This window comes from Sminthopsis crassicaudata, chromosome 2, assembly GCF_048593235.1.
Source record: "Sminthopsis crassicaudata isolate SCR6 chromosome 2, ASM4859323v1, whole genome shotgun sequence".
Classification (NCBI taxonomy): Eukaryota; Metazoa; Chordata; class Mammalia; order Dasyuromorphia; family Dasyuridae; genus Sminthopsis; species Sminthopsis crassicaudata.
The window spans coordinates 205,262,078-205,281,090 of record NC_133618.1 but is presented as its reverse complement, the minus strand read 5'-3'; the positions used below and the strand labels follow the sequence as shown (position 1 = coordinate 205,281,090).

General features: G+C 29.7%; 1 protein-coding gene across 5 annotated transcripts in view; it reads left to right on the top strand.

The window, feature by feature from the left end:
• The window catches only part of KIDINS220 (kinase D interacting substrate 220), a 150,414-nt gene that overhangs the window by 114,966 nt on the left and 16,435 nt on the right, over positions 1–19,013 (top strand). For 3 of the 5 annotated variants that reach the window (XM_074288088.1, XM_074288090.1, XM_074288089.1), the window contains one exon: positions 2,551–2,664. The exons of 1 other annotated variant lie outside the window; for it this stretch is intronic. In XM_074288088.1, coding sequence (XP_074144189.1) covers positions 2,551–2,664 — 114 coding nt within the window. Of the gene's footprint in view, positions 1–2,550; positions 2,665–3,463; positions 3,521–8,795; positions 8,829–19,013 lie in introns of all 5 variants that reach the window. One more of the 5 variants, XM_074288092.1, reaches the window with a different exon arrangement.

Here is a 19,013-nt window from a genome sequence, read left to right as displayed (position 1 = left end):
GTTCATGGTTACCTTGGTTCCTTGAAATTGTATTTTGTTCTTAAAATACAAAGAAAATTCCAAAGGTGGTATTTAAAATAGTTGACTATTGAAGTAAATATTCAAGAAAGAAGAAATTCAATTAGAATAAGTTCTAAGTATAATCCAAACATTAGATGAACTTTTTACTTTCATAGGGAAATAATTTTGAGATAGGCATTATCAAGCAATCAGAACGTGTTCTTCAATGCATATGTTATCTGTAACATATAAGACATATATAAATAGAAATATGATTTAATTTGAAGATCATCCTCTGTTTTTGTTTATGCATATTTCCCTTGTCCTGTTCAATGTTTTAAGTTGACATTTGAGGCAGCTGAGTGGCAGTGTGACTGTGAACCAAACTTCCTGGAATCAGGAAGACGCGTGTTCAAATGTTGCCGCAGATACTTAACGATTGTGTGACCCTGAGCAAGTCACTTAGCCTTTGTTTATTTCAGTTTCCTCAGCTGTAAAATTGGGATAGTAACCACACTTAAGTCCCAGGATTGTTGTGAAGACGAGTTGAGATGATATTTGCAAAAAAAAAAAGAGCTTAGCATAGTGCCTGGTATACTTGGTACTTTATAATACCTATTTCCTTTGTCTTCCTGCTTATTTGGTTCTCTCACAAACTTTGATCATTTTTTTGTTTGGTATTTTTTGTTCCTCAGAAAATAAAGTTAATAAATATAGAGAACTTCTGAAATTCAAAGTTCAAAAATTTTAGTGCTGATTTTTGTAGTTATGTGTGACATTTTATATATTCATGAAAATAAAGTTAAATTTTAGAAACATAAAGTTTTTGTTATGAATATGAATTTATAGGGATATGTACTTCAGTATAAACAAATGTAATCTATGTATTATTATTGTCAGTAATGTAAGCTGCTAATTCATAATAAATGTGTAAAAATTACTTTTACTTTCTAGAAGTTTACACTCATGAGCCATGACTTTGGATGCACTAGGGAATTTGTGACTGGGGAAATGGAAACCAGCTTAAATAAATTCAAACAGGATTGATTTTATACTGCCAAATTGAAGAGGACAGAACCATGTTTTGTTGATTAGTCATCTTAAACATAGTTCTTGCATCGAGGCAAATTTGGTAAATCTTAGACATGTGCTTTGTGGTTCCATGGCAGCAATTTATTTTCAACAACCTCCATGCTGAATTTGGGGTCTATTATTACTTTGGGCCATTGTTGATAGGAAAAATCAACCTGGTAAAATACGTCATTTAGGATGATATTAAAAGCCTGTTTAATGTAAAGAATACACAGTAGAATTTTATAAGGAATTTTGAAAATATTTACTTAAAAAAGGAAACCCAAATAAAATTGAATATGTAATTAGTAAGATAATTAGCCACAGACATTTTATGCCAGCTGTCTTGATTATTTTAGCTATGTTACTAGAACAGAAAAGGTTGTAAGTGAAATTTTAATGCAGCAACTTTTGTAATAATACAATTTCTCTGTAGAAGTAGCAGCTTGGCAAGTTACTGTTTTTTTTACTGTTTACACTGTTTTAACTTAATGAAAATTTTTATTCTTATATATTTTATGTTAAATCATCTACTGTTCATAATGTATACTTTAGCAGATTGTGTCAGTTCATATTTAAATGTTACTTCACAGTTTGAAATTCAAAAAACATCTTGTAAAGTGATAATAATGAGAGAAAAGTAATGTAAAATACTAGGCTGAGTAGTTACTAATATTGATGGCTCTTGTTTTCTCAAAATTACAGTGTTGTTGATCCATTTTTCTGAGGAGTGATCTGTTTTGACCTGGATAATGAAAGCAGAATAATACTGTTGGGACTAAAAAACAAAACAAAACAAAAAAACAATTAGATAGGTTCCAGAAACTTAATAGAATTAAGACTTAGGCATTTTCATGTATATCTACTATAACTAGGGGGAATTTCTAAGTAAAATTTCTATCTAGCTAATTAAAATATATCATAAAATTTTAGATGAGCAGTATGTTATATCCTTGAAATAACAGACTGACTTTTAATTTTAAATTTAAAAATAATTTAAAAATTATTCCTAAATCTTGATATAATGCTGCCCTTCAGGTCACTGCCATGGGGCATAATGTAGTTGAGGGTCTTTTTTTTTTTTTTTTTTTTTTTTTTTTAAGCATAGAATAGCTAATAAAGTAGATCCTTTCTGGTAACATTCTCTATATAGAATGATTATTGTGAATTGGTGGTGGTTGTATTGTGTATTTTGTTTACTGGTAGCAAAAAGAAACCAAATTAGTTTTTAAAAAATATATATATATATATATCTTTTCTGTTGATAAGGAAAAAATGTAAATAATTTCACTTTTCTGAATTTGTTTTTAATATAATATTATCTATGCAAAATAAGTAAAGCTTTTTTAGGGTTGTTTGTTTACACGTTAGACTTAAGAGGAATTGCTTTTTGTTGGATTGATGTTTCTTTTGATCATAATATAATTTGATTTCTGTAATTGTTTATCCCCCTTTTTTGTTACATGTTTCTTTCCATAGCCATTCTTTGTCCCATATGTTTACCCGCCAAGGTATTACCCTGGCAGTTTTCAACATCTCATCCCACGTTCATCTATAAAAACGAATTTTTCCAGAGATCAGAACAGTGGCCTAGTAAGTATGTGAAGGGTAATGAAAATATTGATCTACATACATATAGATGGCCTTAAAAAATAAATCTGGTAATTTCCTTTCAGTACAAATAGTATAAATTATTTAACAATTATCTCTTAAGAATTACTAAGCTATTGCTAATGCAAAATGTATTTTGTTTATATTTAATTGGTATTTATAGAAGGAAAATAATTTTCATTATTAGTGAATGTTAGCTTGTTTATAGTCATAGTCTTCCATTTTGTAATAGTGTAGTATGTTGTTCCTATATTTTTAAATGAACATTACCATATGAATTCTAATTTGATTTTCAGTGGATATGAATCTAAAATATCTAAAAGTACTTATGGTTAAAATGAAAAATCTCAAAAGACCTAAACTATTTTATGAAGCAAGTTAGTTAAACTTATTTTCAAAATATTACAGGAAAACAAAATTGAAACAAAATACATTTTGTATTTAAATATACTTTATTTCTAGTCCTTTATACTAATTATGTTTTATTCAAATTCAAATAATTTTAAAAGGGAAAAAACTATCATATATCTTTTTAATCCCCCTTAACTAAATTTTTTCTGAAAAGAAGATTTACAACTTAGGAAAATTAATTGACTTGCCTTTTAAATTCTAATACATTTTTACCAGAAAAAGTTATTGGAAGCTTTTTTTTTTTTTAACTTAGTTACATCTATGAAATGTTTACATAATATTATCTTCAACACCATTTTCATTCATTGTCATATTTTGGTTCAACCCTTAATTGATTCACCCATATTGTATTGTTTTGTTGTGTTGTTAGGAAGTTATCAAGGAGGATGCTGCTGAAGGGCTTTCTTCACCCACAGACTCCTCAATGGTAATAACTGAGTAGTCATGTGGTGTGGAACGCTAGCATTTCATTGCTTTTCAACAGTAATGATTTCATGTTAATTGCAATTTTAGCAGTTCACTAACACTGCATTTGTTTTGTGATGGGCAACTAGCATAGTATAGCTAAACACTAATAAGTGTAGTTTTTTTAATAAATTTAAGAGCTAGTGCGTTTATTGACCCCTTTAAGCCCTTTGTTTCCCTTCTTTCTCCTTCTTGAATGATCATAAAATGTATTTTTCCAGTTTTATTATTTATTATTTATTTTTGCAGTTTTCATTAGTAAGTTCATCACTGATTTATTGTGCTCTTGTATATTCCTAATTATTTTACAACTAAATCTTTTATAACTACATTATGATTTAGCATTTTACTCTAGCTTTTATCACTACCACACTTTATCACTATCATGTTGTTGTAGTTAGTGCAATACAGATGGAAGTTTTGCTTTAAGATATCTGAAATAATCTTTCAAGAACACAGTGTTAAAATTGGAATCATATTCAGTAAGTCCTATTTAAATCTACATCTACAATTTATACTTATGCAATAAATGCCATATTACTTTCTTTTCTACAATAACCCAAAAACTATATAAAGGAAAATAAATTTCTTGCTAGAAACACAAGGTTATCTTGTCATTAAGTAACTAATATTCACTTTTAGCTAACATCTTAAAATGTGAATTGTTTGTAGTTGCAAGAGATTTTAATGTAACATTTTTCTTGTGATCTTATGTTTAGTAAGACATTAGTTCAGCATAAGAAATTCAAAATAAGCAATATGTACATTAAATAAAATTAAGAGTTCTTTTGAATTCAGTTTCATTCTGTATACATTCAATTTTATTTAATAGTACATTATTGAACACTATAATTACTTTTGATTCTAAAGCTCTTTTAAAATATGGGACAGTTGATAGGAACCAATTTAGTGAATTGTATCATGAATCCCTATATACTTGTGAACTTGATATGCTTTTAAGTCAACATTAAAATTAAAATTTTTATTAATGGTAGTAGAAAGAAAGATGAAAAATTTTTGTACATCTATTGAGAGTGTAAATTCTTCTAAAATCATTAGCATCTCAGGAGACATGTTCAAGTTTTTTCAATTAGCCACAAATGATGAATACAATAGCCCACAATTCTATTGAAATGTCTAGAGAGTTTTTCATTCATAGATCAGCTGACACTATATACCATAATAGCTTTTACTTAGAGTTCTTCATTACATATATTCATGCTTACAAATTTTATTCTTTGTGCTAAAACATTTTGTGAAATGCTTATGAAAATTAGACAGAAGCATATTCTCATAATATTATTCTGGCCAGTGTTACTTAATAAAATGATGAATGTATTATAACCAAATTTCAGTGTAATGTCTCGGTATTAAGGTATAATATCATTAGTCCAATTATTTTGTCAGTTGATGATAACTCAAACTAAAGTCATAGTAGTCTTTCTTTTAATATTGGTCTGCTTACTAATGGCATTATTTGTTATGTGTGCCTATACACTGTTCTAATGAGTCTAATTTTTCCTATAAAGATTGAGTCACCTAATATCAAATTTCTTCATAACTATTAATACTGTTGGATAGACTATGCCTTTACTGTGACTAGCTTAAGAATTGTAATAACTTGAACATGCTAAATTAGCTTACATTATTTTCTAAATAATGTACAAAAACTTTAATCACTAGACAAATCTGTAGAACTATTCTGTAATCCTCCATTCAGAATAGTCTTCATATTTATTCTTTGGTAGTAGAAAATATGATCTAAGTGAAATGTTTAAAAAAATAAAAATAAGAATTGATTCATAAATATGCATATACGAAATGTGTATATTTCTACCTATGTTTAGCAAGTTTGCTGTTATCTTGCTATTTAAAATATTAAAAGACAATTTGGTCACTGTCTAATGTATGAATACATTACTTTAAAAAAAAAACTAACAACTACAATAGCATATGATACTGGTTTTATAGACTAAAGAATTAGTAATAATAAGGAAAGACATAGTGCAACTTCTTGCAAATTAACTTAGTAGTGGATGAAGAGAGATCTAAAAGGATTATTTTGGGGATCTTCTGACCAAAACAAAACATAAGCACTTTAAAATACAGATATTTTTATTAACAGTGGTATTTTTAAAGTACCAACACTTCATTACACTTAATTCTTGATGAAAATCAGGTCAAAATGGAGTATTTTAAATTATATTTTTCATAGGAAAAAGTGTTAAATGTGTTGCTGATTAAAGATTAAAAAAAAAAGACAGTGAGAAAAAAAATTAGTTCTAAAGCCTTATATTCATTTAAATACTAAAATTAGATCCCAAGTTCTATAAAGTGGGCTTGTATATATTGTTCACAATTAGCAACACATGTTTTTAACCACTTGCTTTTTGCAAAATACAGTACCAAGTTCTCAGGATATAATAATTTAAATTGCCATGGCTCCTGCCCTCAACGATTATCTTTCTTTAGTAGACATCGTGGATGTGGGAACTTACTCTGGTATATATTTCAACCCTCCTATGACTTAGTGTATGGGCTTTAAGAGATTCTATGACTAAAGAATTTATTACTCTGAAGTTTGGTAATGACTACCCATTATAATGTATATAGGAAACAGAAAATGGTACATATTTCAGTGCACTTCTCTGGGTATTCCATACATTAGTATAGAGTCAATCTAATGATGCCAGCTTATTGAATACAATTCTTGTCACCCTTTCTTTTATAGTTCCTCCACAGAGAATCATTCACTCTACCTAAAGTAGATCTTCCTCTAGATCTTTTACATTTCATAAATAGCAATTTTGTACTTGTCATGGATCAATTGTGGTAGAGTAAAAACTCATTTTATTGAAGTTAATATGTTATTGACATTCAAAGATTAATTATTAGTAATTTACATGGTCCTTGTCTCTTAAAGAACTATTCCCAGTGTAGTTTTCTTTGTAGTAAATTTTCTTGTGTTAAGTGGATTCCACATTGAGAATTATTCCATAAATTGTTTTAAGCTGCCCTCTCAAATAATTCAAGTGGGTTTTCAGTAAATACTTTTTGTTGATAATAATAATGATACTTCTCCCATTTATTGAATTAAAAAAAATAAAGAACTGCTCTAGTTTTTGATTAATTGATAAATCATTTAAAAGTAAAGCTACTTTCTGTCAGACCAAATAAAGGGCACCAGAAAATAATGTTATAAAGACATTATATTTATTGTCAGTGCCTCTTTCATACTTTACCAGCTATCAACATTACTTTCTAATTGTAACCAAATCCATAAAACAATTACCAGCTCTTTGCAACAGTGATAAAAGGAGTTTCAGAATATTTTTCAAAGAATTGTTAAGCTTGGCTAGGAAGAAAAATATATATGCCTTTATTTCATAAACTAGTTTAATCTGGAATAGAGATAAATGAATATTTAATTAGGTATTCAAACAAGTTGGCTTAAGTATGAGATGACATAAGTTAAGGAATTTATATTCCTATGACTTTTAAAAGAACTTTCATACTTAATGCCCAACCGTACTTTTTACTATCTCTGCTTAGGAGGAGCCCAAGACAAGAACAATAAAGATGCCATGGGTAAGGAATAAGGTATATTCAGAACTGTTTAAAAAGTTTGATCACTGCAGCTGTTCTTATTAGCTATTACTGCTCAACAGTTCTTGTCAGTTTGTGAGTCAGCTTGAAAAATGAAAATGATTCAAAAAGTCTTCAAAGAATAACTCCCCACATTTTTTAAGTTAGTTTAGAATCAACAAAGTTATTCTTTTTTGTCTTTTTAAGGTTAACTTTTTAAAAAGTAATTTATCTTTTACTTAAAAGTCTCTGTATTGTATTCAAACCTAGAATTTAGGGGGGAAATCAAGCTATAATCCTTAACTATTTTCACTAGAACATTTTAATGGAAAGATTTTGGGTACATAGAGATATATAAGAATGTGTTTGTGTCCACACACATACATATATATAAATATTTATATGTATATGTATGTGTATTTATATATATATATATGTGTGTGTGTGTGTGTGTGTGTGTGTGTGTGTGTATACACACATATATATACATACAGGCATATATATGTATATACACACATATACATACATACAAACATATATGTACATATATATATTAGTTTCAGTGCCTAAGGTGGTATAACTATCAAAAATTTGTGATAATATTAATTTCACTGAAGTTTTGTAAAAGTTCAATGATTTTCAAAAGATTGTTTTGAAAACAAACTATAAATGCAGTGTTAAATAAAACCTATCATTGGGGTTCTCTGCCAATTATTTCATTTGTAGCTATTTCATTTGATTTGAAATAGCAAAATCAAATTTTTGTATGTTAGTAGCGCTAGTTTTCTTTCTTATTAAGTTGTTTCCTTATAGAAAAATACTCTGCTTCAGCTATTCAAGTGTCCTGATTAGTTGTACTCACAACCATTTTGTGTAATTTAAAGAACTGAGTATGAAGTTAGTAAAAACTATACAGCAAAGATGTAATAAACCAGCTTTAAGTTAGTGTTGTCAAACAACTTGAAACAGAAATACAAATTTAGTTTAGAGCATCTAATTCCTGTAAGGTTTGACAATAGTAATGGTTGCATGCTTTTACTTTAATTAAAATTAATTTTAAAAATCTACGTTACCCTAAAAACATCAAATATAGCACATTAATTCTTCTCACAATCAATTTTAGTTTCTTTCTGCATGCAATGAAGGTTTTACCTTAAAATGTCATGATTTGGGGTTATTCTTCATACTCTGCAAACATACTGTAAACAGAGTACTTTCTTTAAAATAAATTCCTGGACATGCTTTGTACTATGTAATGTTTACTTGAGTTGTATAATTTTATATGTTTTGTTTGTTGTTAGAAAGAAATTTTTAAAAAGTAAATTACTCTCAACTGTAATTTCTCAAATTAGGGAGATGTTCTTTTTAAATTTCAAACTGTAATTTTGGAATTTCATTTAATAATTGGCAAATTCTAAAATGTCATAGACAGGTTACATATGAATTTCACATCATACAAAATGTTTAAAACCAGTATTTATCAATATTTTATGTCTAATAATGATATCCCATAACATATTGTTATAAAGTTAAGATTCTGGGTTTTTTTTTTTAATAAAATGCTACTATCTATATTAGTTACAGTAATATATGTTATATTTGATGTTTTCATCTTAATATATCTTTCATTTTGTTTTATTCCTTTCTTAAAGCAGTGTAAATCTGGGTTTAACAAACAGAGACAGGTACAGCAACTTTTTGTGAATTCTCATTCAGTTACGTCATTAGAATTGTTTAGAGGCTATGCTTGGCACTCTCATGCTGGGCTGATAATAATCTAATGCTTATTTTGATACATTTCGTTTAGTTTGAAAAACTGCTTTTAGCTTTTTGCATGGCATAAATTTCTGGCTAGCGATTTTTAAGTATATTTATTAGAGAAAATAATGTTAATATTCTGTCAAAACATGTTTTGACACAAAATAAATAATTTCCAAAGTAATTTAACAGTGTTAAAACATACTGTATCCTTTAAAAGAAAGTAAGTCCTACTTTTATGAATAACAATTCAAGTTTGTGTGCAGCATTTTGAAGTTTACATTTTAACAATTCCAACATGCTAATTTTTGTGCTTAATGTTAAATATTAAGTAATTTGTTCTTTGCCATTAAAGCTTGTTGACTTAAAATGAGAATCCAGCTAAATTTCATTATTCCCATTGAAATAATTTATTTATGTATTATTTATTTATGTATGTATTTATGTGTATTATAAATATTTTTAATGTGAAAATAATTGAAACGTTCACTGGGGAAAAATGAAATTAGCTAGGATTATTGACACTTTGATAATTCTTTTTCATTTCTTAAGTTTTCCACACATAATAACATTTATATAATACCTTAAAAATTTACAAAAACATTTTCTTATATAACAACCCTGTGAGGTAGGTAATACAGAAAAGGAAACAGTTACTAAGAAATATGACCTGCCCTTTGTTATTAAACAGCTAGCAAAGTTTTGAGGGTAGGATTTGAATTCAGATTGGTTTTTTCCTGCTCCAAAATGTACTATTCATTTTTTTAAAACCCCAACATATGATAGGTTTTTTTTTTTCAAGATCTATTTCAGGATAATTGCAATCTGTGATTATTGTTCTGGAAAGGACCTTGCAATTAAAATAAAATTAAAATAAAAATCACATATATCTCATTAATAATTTTTAAATGAGCAGAATTTTTATTTATTCATATAGATAAATTTTGAATACATCATATAAGTTGTTCAGAATCATGGTGTTAGTAATTTTTAAAATTGCTTAAAAGTTTTTTTTTTCTTAAGCAGTCAAGATAAGGTAATAATGTGAGTTCTTAATATTATCTTCCTTTTTATTTTTTATTTTTAAAGATTCTTCCTTTTTAAAAATATTTTTATATTCCTTAAAGATTGCTGCTTATCTAAAAAAGTAAAATATGAAGTAAATGATTAGCTGAGACTGAATCATCTTTGCCATGTTTTTTTTAAATTTAGTTTTATTGTTTTCATTTAATAAAAATCTGCCTTTTCTCTCTCCAACTCATTACCTTTTCCTCAACTGAAAAACAAAGAAAAAAAGGGAAACAAAATCACTACAATAAATGTGAATGATTAAGCAAAACAAGTTTTTTGCATTAAGCCATGTTTGATAAATATGCCTCATTCTGTACTCTTAAAGTCCCTTTTCTGTCAGTAGTGGGACAGCATGTTTTATCATCACTTTTTTGGAATTATGGTTAATGATTACATTGAATAGAATTCTTAAATCTTTCAAAGTTGCTTTCAAAGAATTGTTGTGATTGTATACACTGTTCCTGGTTCTACTCACTTGAGTCAATATCAGTTCATACAAGGCTTCTCAAGTTTCACTGAAATTACACAAACTGAAACGATCCCCTTCATTATTTCTATGACACAGTGGAATTATGTTATATAATTCCATTATGTTCATGTATCATGTTTAGTTCAGCTATTTCTCAGTTGATTGGCATTTTGTTTCTAGTTTTTTTCTGCAACAAAGAATGGCTAAAAATATTTTGTTCATGTGAATCCTTTATGTCTTTGATCTCTTTTGAGTTAATAGACATTGTAATGGTATTGTTGGATTAAAGAATATTGCACAATTTAGTAACCTTTCAGACACAGTTATAAATTGCTTTGCAGAATTTTTTCAGAATATTTCAATCTAACTTTGTAATTTTATAGTTAATTTATATTTAAGAAAATGTTTTCAAGTAGCACAGAGATATTTTAAGATGTGATAAATAATTTAAAACAAGAATACCTCAGTCTACAAGATTTTTATCCATTGCAGTGTTTTATATGAATATAGTTTTAATATTTTGTTTTTCCTAATTGTATCTAAAATAATATTTGACATTAAGAAATATTTTTGTGTGTTCCAAATTATCTGCCTTCCCTTCCCATTTTCCACCCTGAACTAGTAAGCAATTTAATATAGGTTATATTTGTGCAGTCATGCAAAACATTTCCGTATTACAATATTATTGTAAGAGAAAATACAGAGAAATAAAACAACAGAAAGTGAAAACCAGTATATTTTGATTTGCATTCAGACTCCATTGTTACTTTCTCTTGAGGTACTATGGCATTTTTCCTTTTAAGTCCTTTGGATTTTTCTTGAATCATTGTTAAAAATAGCTAAATCTTTCACAATTCTTCATTGTATAATATTGCTGTTACAATGTTTTCTTAGTTCTGCTTACTTTACTTTGAATCCATTCATGTAAGTTTTTCAAGGTTTTTCTGAAATCTGCCTGCTCATCATTTTTTATGGCACAATAATATTCCGTTACAATCATATATAATAATTTATTCAGCCATTCCCCAATTGATTGACAGCCACCCTCAATTCTTGAATTCCTAATTCTTTGGCACTACCACAAAAGCCGCTATAAATATTTTTGTGCAAATTTGATACACAATTCTCTTTCTCTTCTTGGGGGTGGTGGTGGATATCACCCTAGTCAATTCACACTCACACTCTGTGTGTGTGTGTGTGTGTGTGTGTGTGTGTGTGTGTGTGTGTGTGTGTGTGTATAAATTTATTTTTTTTTTTTTTGGCTGAGGCAATCGGGGTTAAGTGACTTGCCCAGGATCACACAGCTAAGAAATGTTAAGTATCTGAGACCAGATTTGAACTCAGGTCTTGCTGAGCTCAGAGCTGCTGCTCTATCCACTGCACAACTTCATATACCCCTATGTATAGTTCTTTTAACTTTTCTTATAGTGATAAAATTCTTAAGAATTATAAGTATGATCTTTCCGTGTAGGAATGTAAATAGTTTCTTTTTCTTGTTTACCTTTTTATACTTTTCTTGGGTCTTACTTTTAAAGATCAAATTTTCTTTTTAGCTGTGGTCTTTTCATCAAGAAAGTTGTAAGTCTTCTGTTTCTGTAAATGTCCATTTTTTCCCTTGAGGCATCATACTTAGTTTTGCTGAGTAGGTGATTCTTGGTTATAATTTAACTCCTTTATCTCCTCGAATATTATATTCTAAGCCCTCTGATCCTTTAATTCAGAAGCTGCCAAATCCTGTGTGTAATCCTGACTGTGGCTTCATGATATTTGAATTGTTTGTTTTTGGCAGTTTGTAGTATTTTCTTCTTGGTCTGGGAGCTTTGGAATTTAGGTATTACATTCTTGGTAGTTTTCATTTTGAGATCTTTTAAAGGAAATGATTGGTAGATTATATTAATTTCTATTTTACCTGCTGGTTCTAGGATATCAGGACAGCTTTCCTGGATGATTTCTTTAAAAATGCTATCTAGGCTCTTTTTAAAAAAATTTTTATCTCTTTTTAATGTAGCAGTCATTCTTAAATTATCTCATATCTGTTTTCTAAATTAATTGTTTTTCACATTTCCTTCTTTTTTTTCCTTCTTTGATTTTTTTTATTGTTTTTGGATGCTTCATGAAGTTATTAGCTTTTATTTGCCCAATTCTAATTTTTTTTAATTATAGCTTTTTATTTACAAGATATATGCATTGGTAATTTTTCAGCATTTACCCTTGCAAAACCTTCTGTTCCAACTTTTCCTCTCCTTCCCCCTCCCGCCTCCCCGAGATGGCAGGTAGACCAATACATGTTAAATATGTTAAAGTATATGTTAAATACAATATATGTATACATATCCATATAGTTATTTTGCTGCATAAGAAGAATCAGACTTTGAAATAAGGTAAAATTAACCTGAGAAGGAAATAAAAAATGCAAGCAGATAAAAATAGAGGGATTGGAAATGCTATGTAGTGGTTCACACTTATTTCCCAGTGTTCTTTTGCTAGGTGTAGCTGGTTCTATTCAATATTGAACAAATGGAACTGATTTGGTTCATCTCATTGATGAAGAGAGCCACGTTCGTCAGAATTGATCATCATATAGTATTGTTATTGAAATATATAATGATCTCCTGGTCCTGCTCATATCACTCAGCATTAGTTCATCTAAGTCTCTCCAGGCCTTTCTGAAATCTTCCTGCTGGTGATTTCTTACAGAACAATAATATTCCATAAAATTCATATACCACAAATTATTTTGCTATTCTCAATTGATGGGCATCTACTCATTTTCCAGTTTCTGGCCACTACAAAGAGGGCTGCCATAAATATTTTTGCACGTACAGGTTCCTTTCTCTTCTTTAGTATCTCTTTGGGATATAAGCCCAGTAGTAACACTGCTGGATCAGAGGGTATGCACAGTTTGATAACTTTTTGGGCATAATTCCAAACTGCCCTCTAGAATAGCTGAATGTATTCACAATTCCATCAACAATGCATCAGTGTCCCAGTTTTCCCACATCCCCTTCAACATTCAACATTATCTTTTCCTGTCCTAGCTAATCTGAGAGATGTGTAGTGGTATCTCAGAATTGTCTTAATTTTCATTTCTCTGATTAATAATGACTTGGAGCATCTTTTCATATGACTAGTAATAGTTTCAATTTCTTCATCTGAAAATTTTCTATTCATATCCTTTGACCATTTATCAGCCCAATTCTATTTTTAAGGAATTATTTTCTTCAGTGAACTTTCGTATCTTCTTTTTCATTTGACCAGTTCCACTTTTTAAGGAGTAGTTTTCTTTAGTACATCTTTTTCCATTTTTCTGTATATATGTGTGTGCTTCTTTTACCAAACTGTGGCTCTTTTTTCATGGTTTTCTTACCAATTTTTCTTCTTCCTTTCTTGTTCTTTTAAAAATCCTTTTTGGATTCTTCCAGGAGTTCTTTTTGGATCTGACACCAATTCATACTTTTCTTTGAGACTGCATGTTGTTATTTTGACAGTGTTGTCCTTTTCTGAGATTATGATTTGATCTTCTCCATCATCATCATAATTTTTTCCCCTGGTTGTTGCATTTTATTTCATTTTGTTGCTATGTTATAATCTAAAATATATGGTCATTTCTCTCCAGGTCTATGCTCTGGTCTGTGAATGACCCACAAGCATATTTTTCTGCCCTGGAACTGTGACCAGGAACTCCATTTGATTGTGGCAACACGTTCTAGTGTATTAGTGCTCCTTCTCACCTTGGAACTATACCTGGTTTTGTAACTTAGATCCCCATTTGGACAGTACAACAGAGTCCTACGCTCATGGTCAGCAGAATGTCCCCTGTAATCTCCTTCTGATCAGTTTTCACTCCCTTTTACTGTTTGTAGGCTGAGAACTCTGGGAGTCACTGCTGCTGGTAGTACATACTGATACACAGTGCATATATGTATAGATAGGTGGTACATGTTTGAATGCTTATATAAATCTGTACAGGTATATTATACTGTATGTGTGTGCAGTATGCATTTATGTGTATACATGAACATATATATATATATAATATATTTATATATCTAAATATTTCTATCTATATAAGCATGTATATGTGTGTGTGTATGCACACACACATACACATGCATATGTTGGTTCTGTAAAAATGTTACGTATGGATGCCTCTCACTATTAAAATTCTCTGGAGCCTATACTGGCTCACTGGGATGGAGCATACTACTGGCTTGCCTATTGTTGCTAAGCTTTGGTGCAGGCTTGCACTGGGGGTTAAGGGAGTTAGAGTCTCACTGCTGTCTTATCTCAGGTGAAGGGCCTTCTTCCCTACTTGCTTGGGCTGTACCATGCTCCACTTTCACTTCAGTGATATAGACCTTTCCTGTTTACCTTCCAAGTTATTTTTGTTCTGGAAAAATGATTTCACTCTGTCCTTTTGTTAATTCTACTGCTCCAAAAATTGTTTTGAGGTGTTTAAAGTTTTTTAGAGTGCTCAGGCAAGTTCCTGCATCATTCTGCCATATTTACTTCACTCTCCCCATATAAATAGTAAAACAGATTGACTTAATATAACAGAAAAGGAAAATGATAAATGTTGGAGGGGAAAGTTGAGAAACTGTTGCATTGTAGATTTGTGAAATGATTCAGTCATTCTGGAGAGCAATTTGGCAGTATGTTCAAAGACCTATAAAACCATGCATGTACTCAGCAGTGCTGTTGCTAGCTCTATATCCCAAAGAGATAAAAAACAAAAAGGAAAATTACCTATGTATACACAAATATTTGTGACAACTCTTTTAGTAGTTGCAAAGAATTAGAAATTGAGGAGATAACCATCAATTGGATATCTGAATAAGTTGTGGCATATGATTGTGATACAAGAAAATGATGAGCAGGATGATTTCAGAAAAGCCTGAAAAGACTTAACTTAAATTGATACAAAATGAATGAGTAGAACCAGGAGAACAGTGTAGAGTAATAATAATGTTATATGATTATCAACTGTGAATGACTTAGCTATATTCTGCAGTATAATGATCCAAGACAATTCTGAAGAACTTATGATGAAAAATGTTACCTATTTGCAGAGAAAGAGCTGATGGGGACTGAATGCAATTCAAAGTATACTTTCTTCTTATTATTTTCTTTTGTGTTTGTGTTTTCTTTTACAACATGACTAATAGGGAATTGTTTTGCATTATTGCACATATGTAGCCAATATCAAATTGCTTGCCTTCTAAATGAGGGGCTAGATGAAAGAGGCTAGGAAAAAAATTTAGAACTGAAAATTTAAAAAGAAATGTTAAAAATTGTTATGACATGTTATTGGGAGAAAATATTAAATAAATTAAGAAATCTTTAATAGCAGAGGGGGGGGAAAGAATTTGATCTAACCGTTTGCCCAACAAAAGCCAAATGAATGAAGAATGATTGTTGATCAGAATAAGGTGTGCAGTTGTTTGAACAAACAGCCTTATTTAATGAAACTGTGGGAAGGCCATAATAAACAATTAATCAAACATCATATATTTCTAGCTCCCTTACCAAAGTAAATTTTTTTCCTTCTCTTAGAGAGAGATTCTGAATCAATTTCTTGTTCCATTTTCAACATAGCTGAAAAGATGCACAGCCAATTTCATTCATGATGCTGTAGATAGAAGCTATTTTGCCAAATCAAGCTCTTTATACCCAACTTGGCAGAGCAGAAAATGCAGCTAACCTTAGGTAAATGAGGCCATGGGTTTCATCCATTTTCAGAGTCTTGATTGAATGCCATATTTCGGGAGCACCGAATCAGAGTGACTCTACTTACCTAGACATTGTTCTCTTCTCAGTGTTGCTCCATTACTCTACTTCCTTAATGATTCATCATCCATATATCTGCCTTAGCAAGGTCTTTATGAAAGTACTATTTTTCTAAGTCTTTCCTGTCTCCAGTTTCTACTCACTAGACTTTACAAAGAACTTCTTTTCAAGCCTCTCAAGCTTCATAACTTGTTGACAGCCTTCCAGAAACCAAATCTCCTTTTTCTACTTTTTCAAATAGTTTATATAATGGAATTAATCATTCTTTACATGTTTAGTAAAATTCACCTTTAAATAATCTGTTCTTCAATTTTTTTTCTTAGGGAGCTAATTTTTATAGTGTTCAGTTTCTCTTTTTTATTTTTATTTTTTATTAAAGCTTTTTATTTACAAAATATATGCACGGGCAATTTTCAACATTGACCCTTGCAAAGACTTTTGTTCCAAAATTTCCCCTCCTTCACTCACCCCTCCCTTAGATGGCAAGTAGTTCAATATATGTTAAATATGTTAAAATCTATGTTAAATTTAATATATGTATACATATTTATATAATTATCTTGCTACACACAAAAAAAAAATAGATCAAGAAGAAGGGAAAAACACTGTGAAAGAAAACAAAATGCAAGCAAACAACAACAGAGAGAGCAAGAATGCTATATTATGGTCCACACTCAGTTCTCAGTTTCTCTTCTTAAGTATAGTTATTTAAATATTCTATTTCCTTTTCTGTTTATCCGGGGTAATTTAAATTGTATAAATATTCATATTTAATTTATACTGTCAATTTTACTTAGGTACATAACAGGATTTTAAAAAAAACCTCTAAAATTTGCTTTCATTTCTTCTTCATTGGTTATAAATTCATCTTCTTCATTTTTTGATACTGATTATTTAGTTTTCTTTTTTTTTTAATTAGCCAATGGTTTTTCTATTTTATTTAAAAACAAAACAAAACAACTAGTCCTAGTTTTATTTTATTAGTCAAATGGTTTTTTATGTTAAATTTCATTAATTTTTCCTTTGATTTTCAGGAATTCTGGAAATATTTTTGTTAGGAAATTTAAATTACTAATTTATTTGCATAAGTAATTTGCAGATGTTCTATTTTGTAAACATTTAAAGATATAAATTATCTTTAAGTATTATTTTGGCTGCATCTCAGATTTTCTTTCGTTATTTCTCATTATCATTTATTGAAATTTTTAATTGTTTTTATGATTTGTTCTTTTAACCATTTATTCCATTTTTTCCCCTATTCATTCTTTAAGATTAGATTATTTAGTTCCCAGTTATTACCCTATGGCTCAAAACCCCTTCATTGAATGCAATTTTGTTGTATTGTGATCAGAAAAAACTGCATTTAATATTTCTGCTGTTCTGCATTTGTTGATGAAGATTTTATGCCTTAGTACATGGTCAGTTTTTGTGAAAGTGCCATGCAGATCTTCACAAATGCCCACACACAAATAGATACACTCCTTTCCATTCCCAATCAGTATTCTCTAGAGGGTTAGCATATCTAATTGTTCTGAAGTTCTCTTCATTTCCCTAATTTCTTTCTCGATGGGACAATAACTAACTGAGTTTAGAGTCAGCAAGACTTGATTCAAATACAGTATCAGATACTTAATATCTGGACAAGCCATTTAACCTTTGTTTGCTTGTTTCTTCATCTGTAAAATAGGGTTAATAGGACATTTGTCTTCTATGGTTTTTGTTTGCATTAAATGAGATAATTGTAAAGTTCTGACTACAGTGCTTGGCACCTAGAAAGCCCTATATAAATGTTAGGTAATGTTATTGTTTTTGTTGTTTATATTTTTTATGGTTAGATTTATTTAGTTCTGACACTAATAAGTTGAGGTTTCCTACTAGTATATTTTTATACTCTATTTCTTTTTGTAATTCAAATAACTTTTCTTTCAAGAATTTGGGTTCTATGTCATTTTCATTCACACATATTCAGTAGGGATAATGGTACTGTTAACAAAATAGTTTTTGTGTTTAATTTCTTTTAATTAAATCTATTTTTACTTTTGCTTTTTTTCCTCCTGTGATCATGGTTACCATTTCAACCTTCTTTTATTTCAGCTGATACATAATAGAATCTGTTTTTAAATCAATAGACTTTGGTCAATACTCCTTTTTAATTTCTTAAAATAAATTTAGACTTTTTGTTGGCTTTCAGGTATTCCAGTAATTTTGAAAATTTTTTAAAATAATTTTATAATTATAAATTTTTTGCATGGGTAATTTTTTTTGCAACATTATCCCTTGTACTCACTTCTTTTCCGAATTTTCCCCTCTCTCCCTCTACCCCCTCCCCTAGATGACAGGCAATCCCATACATGTTAAATGTGTCACAGTATATCCTTGATACAATATATGTGTGTAAAACCGAATTTCTTGTTGGACAGCAAGAATTGGATTCAGAAGGTAAAAGTAACCTGGGTAGAAAGACATTAGTGCAAACAGTTTACACTCAATTCCCAGTGTTCCTTCTCTGGGTGTAGCTGATTCTGTCCATCATTGATTAACTGGAACCGAATTAGATCTTCTCTGTGTTGAAGATATCCACTTCAATCAGAATACATCTTCATACAGTATCGTTGTTGAAGTGTATAATGATCCCCTGGTTCTGCTCATTTCACTCAGCATCAGTTCATGTAAGTCACTCCAAGCCTCTCTGTATTCCTCCTGCTGGTCATTTCTTACAGAGCAATAATATTCCATAACCTTCATATACCATAATTTACCCAACCATTCTCCAATTAATGGGTAT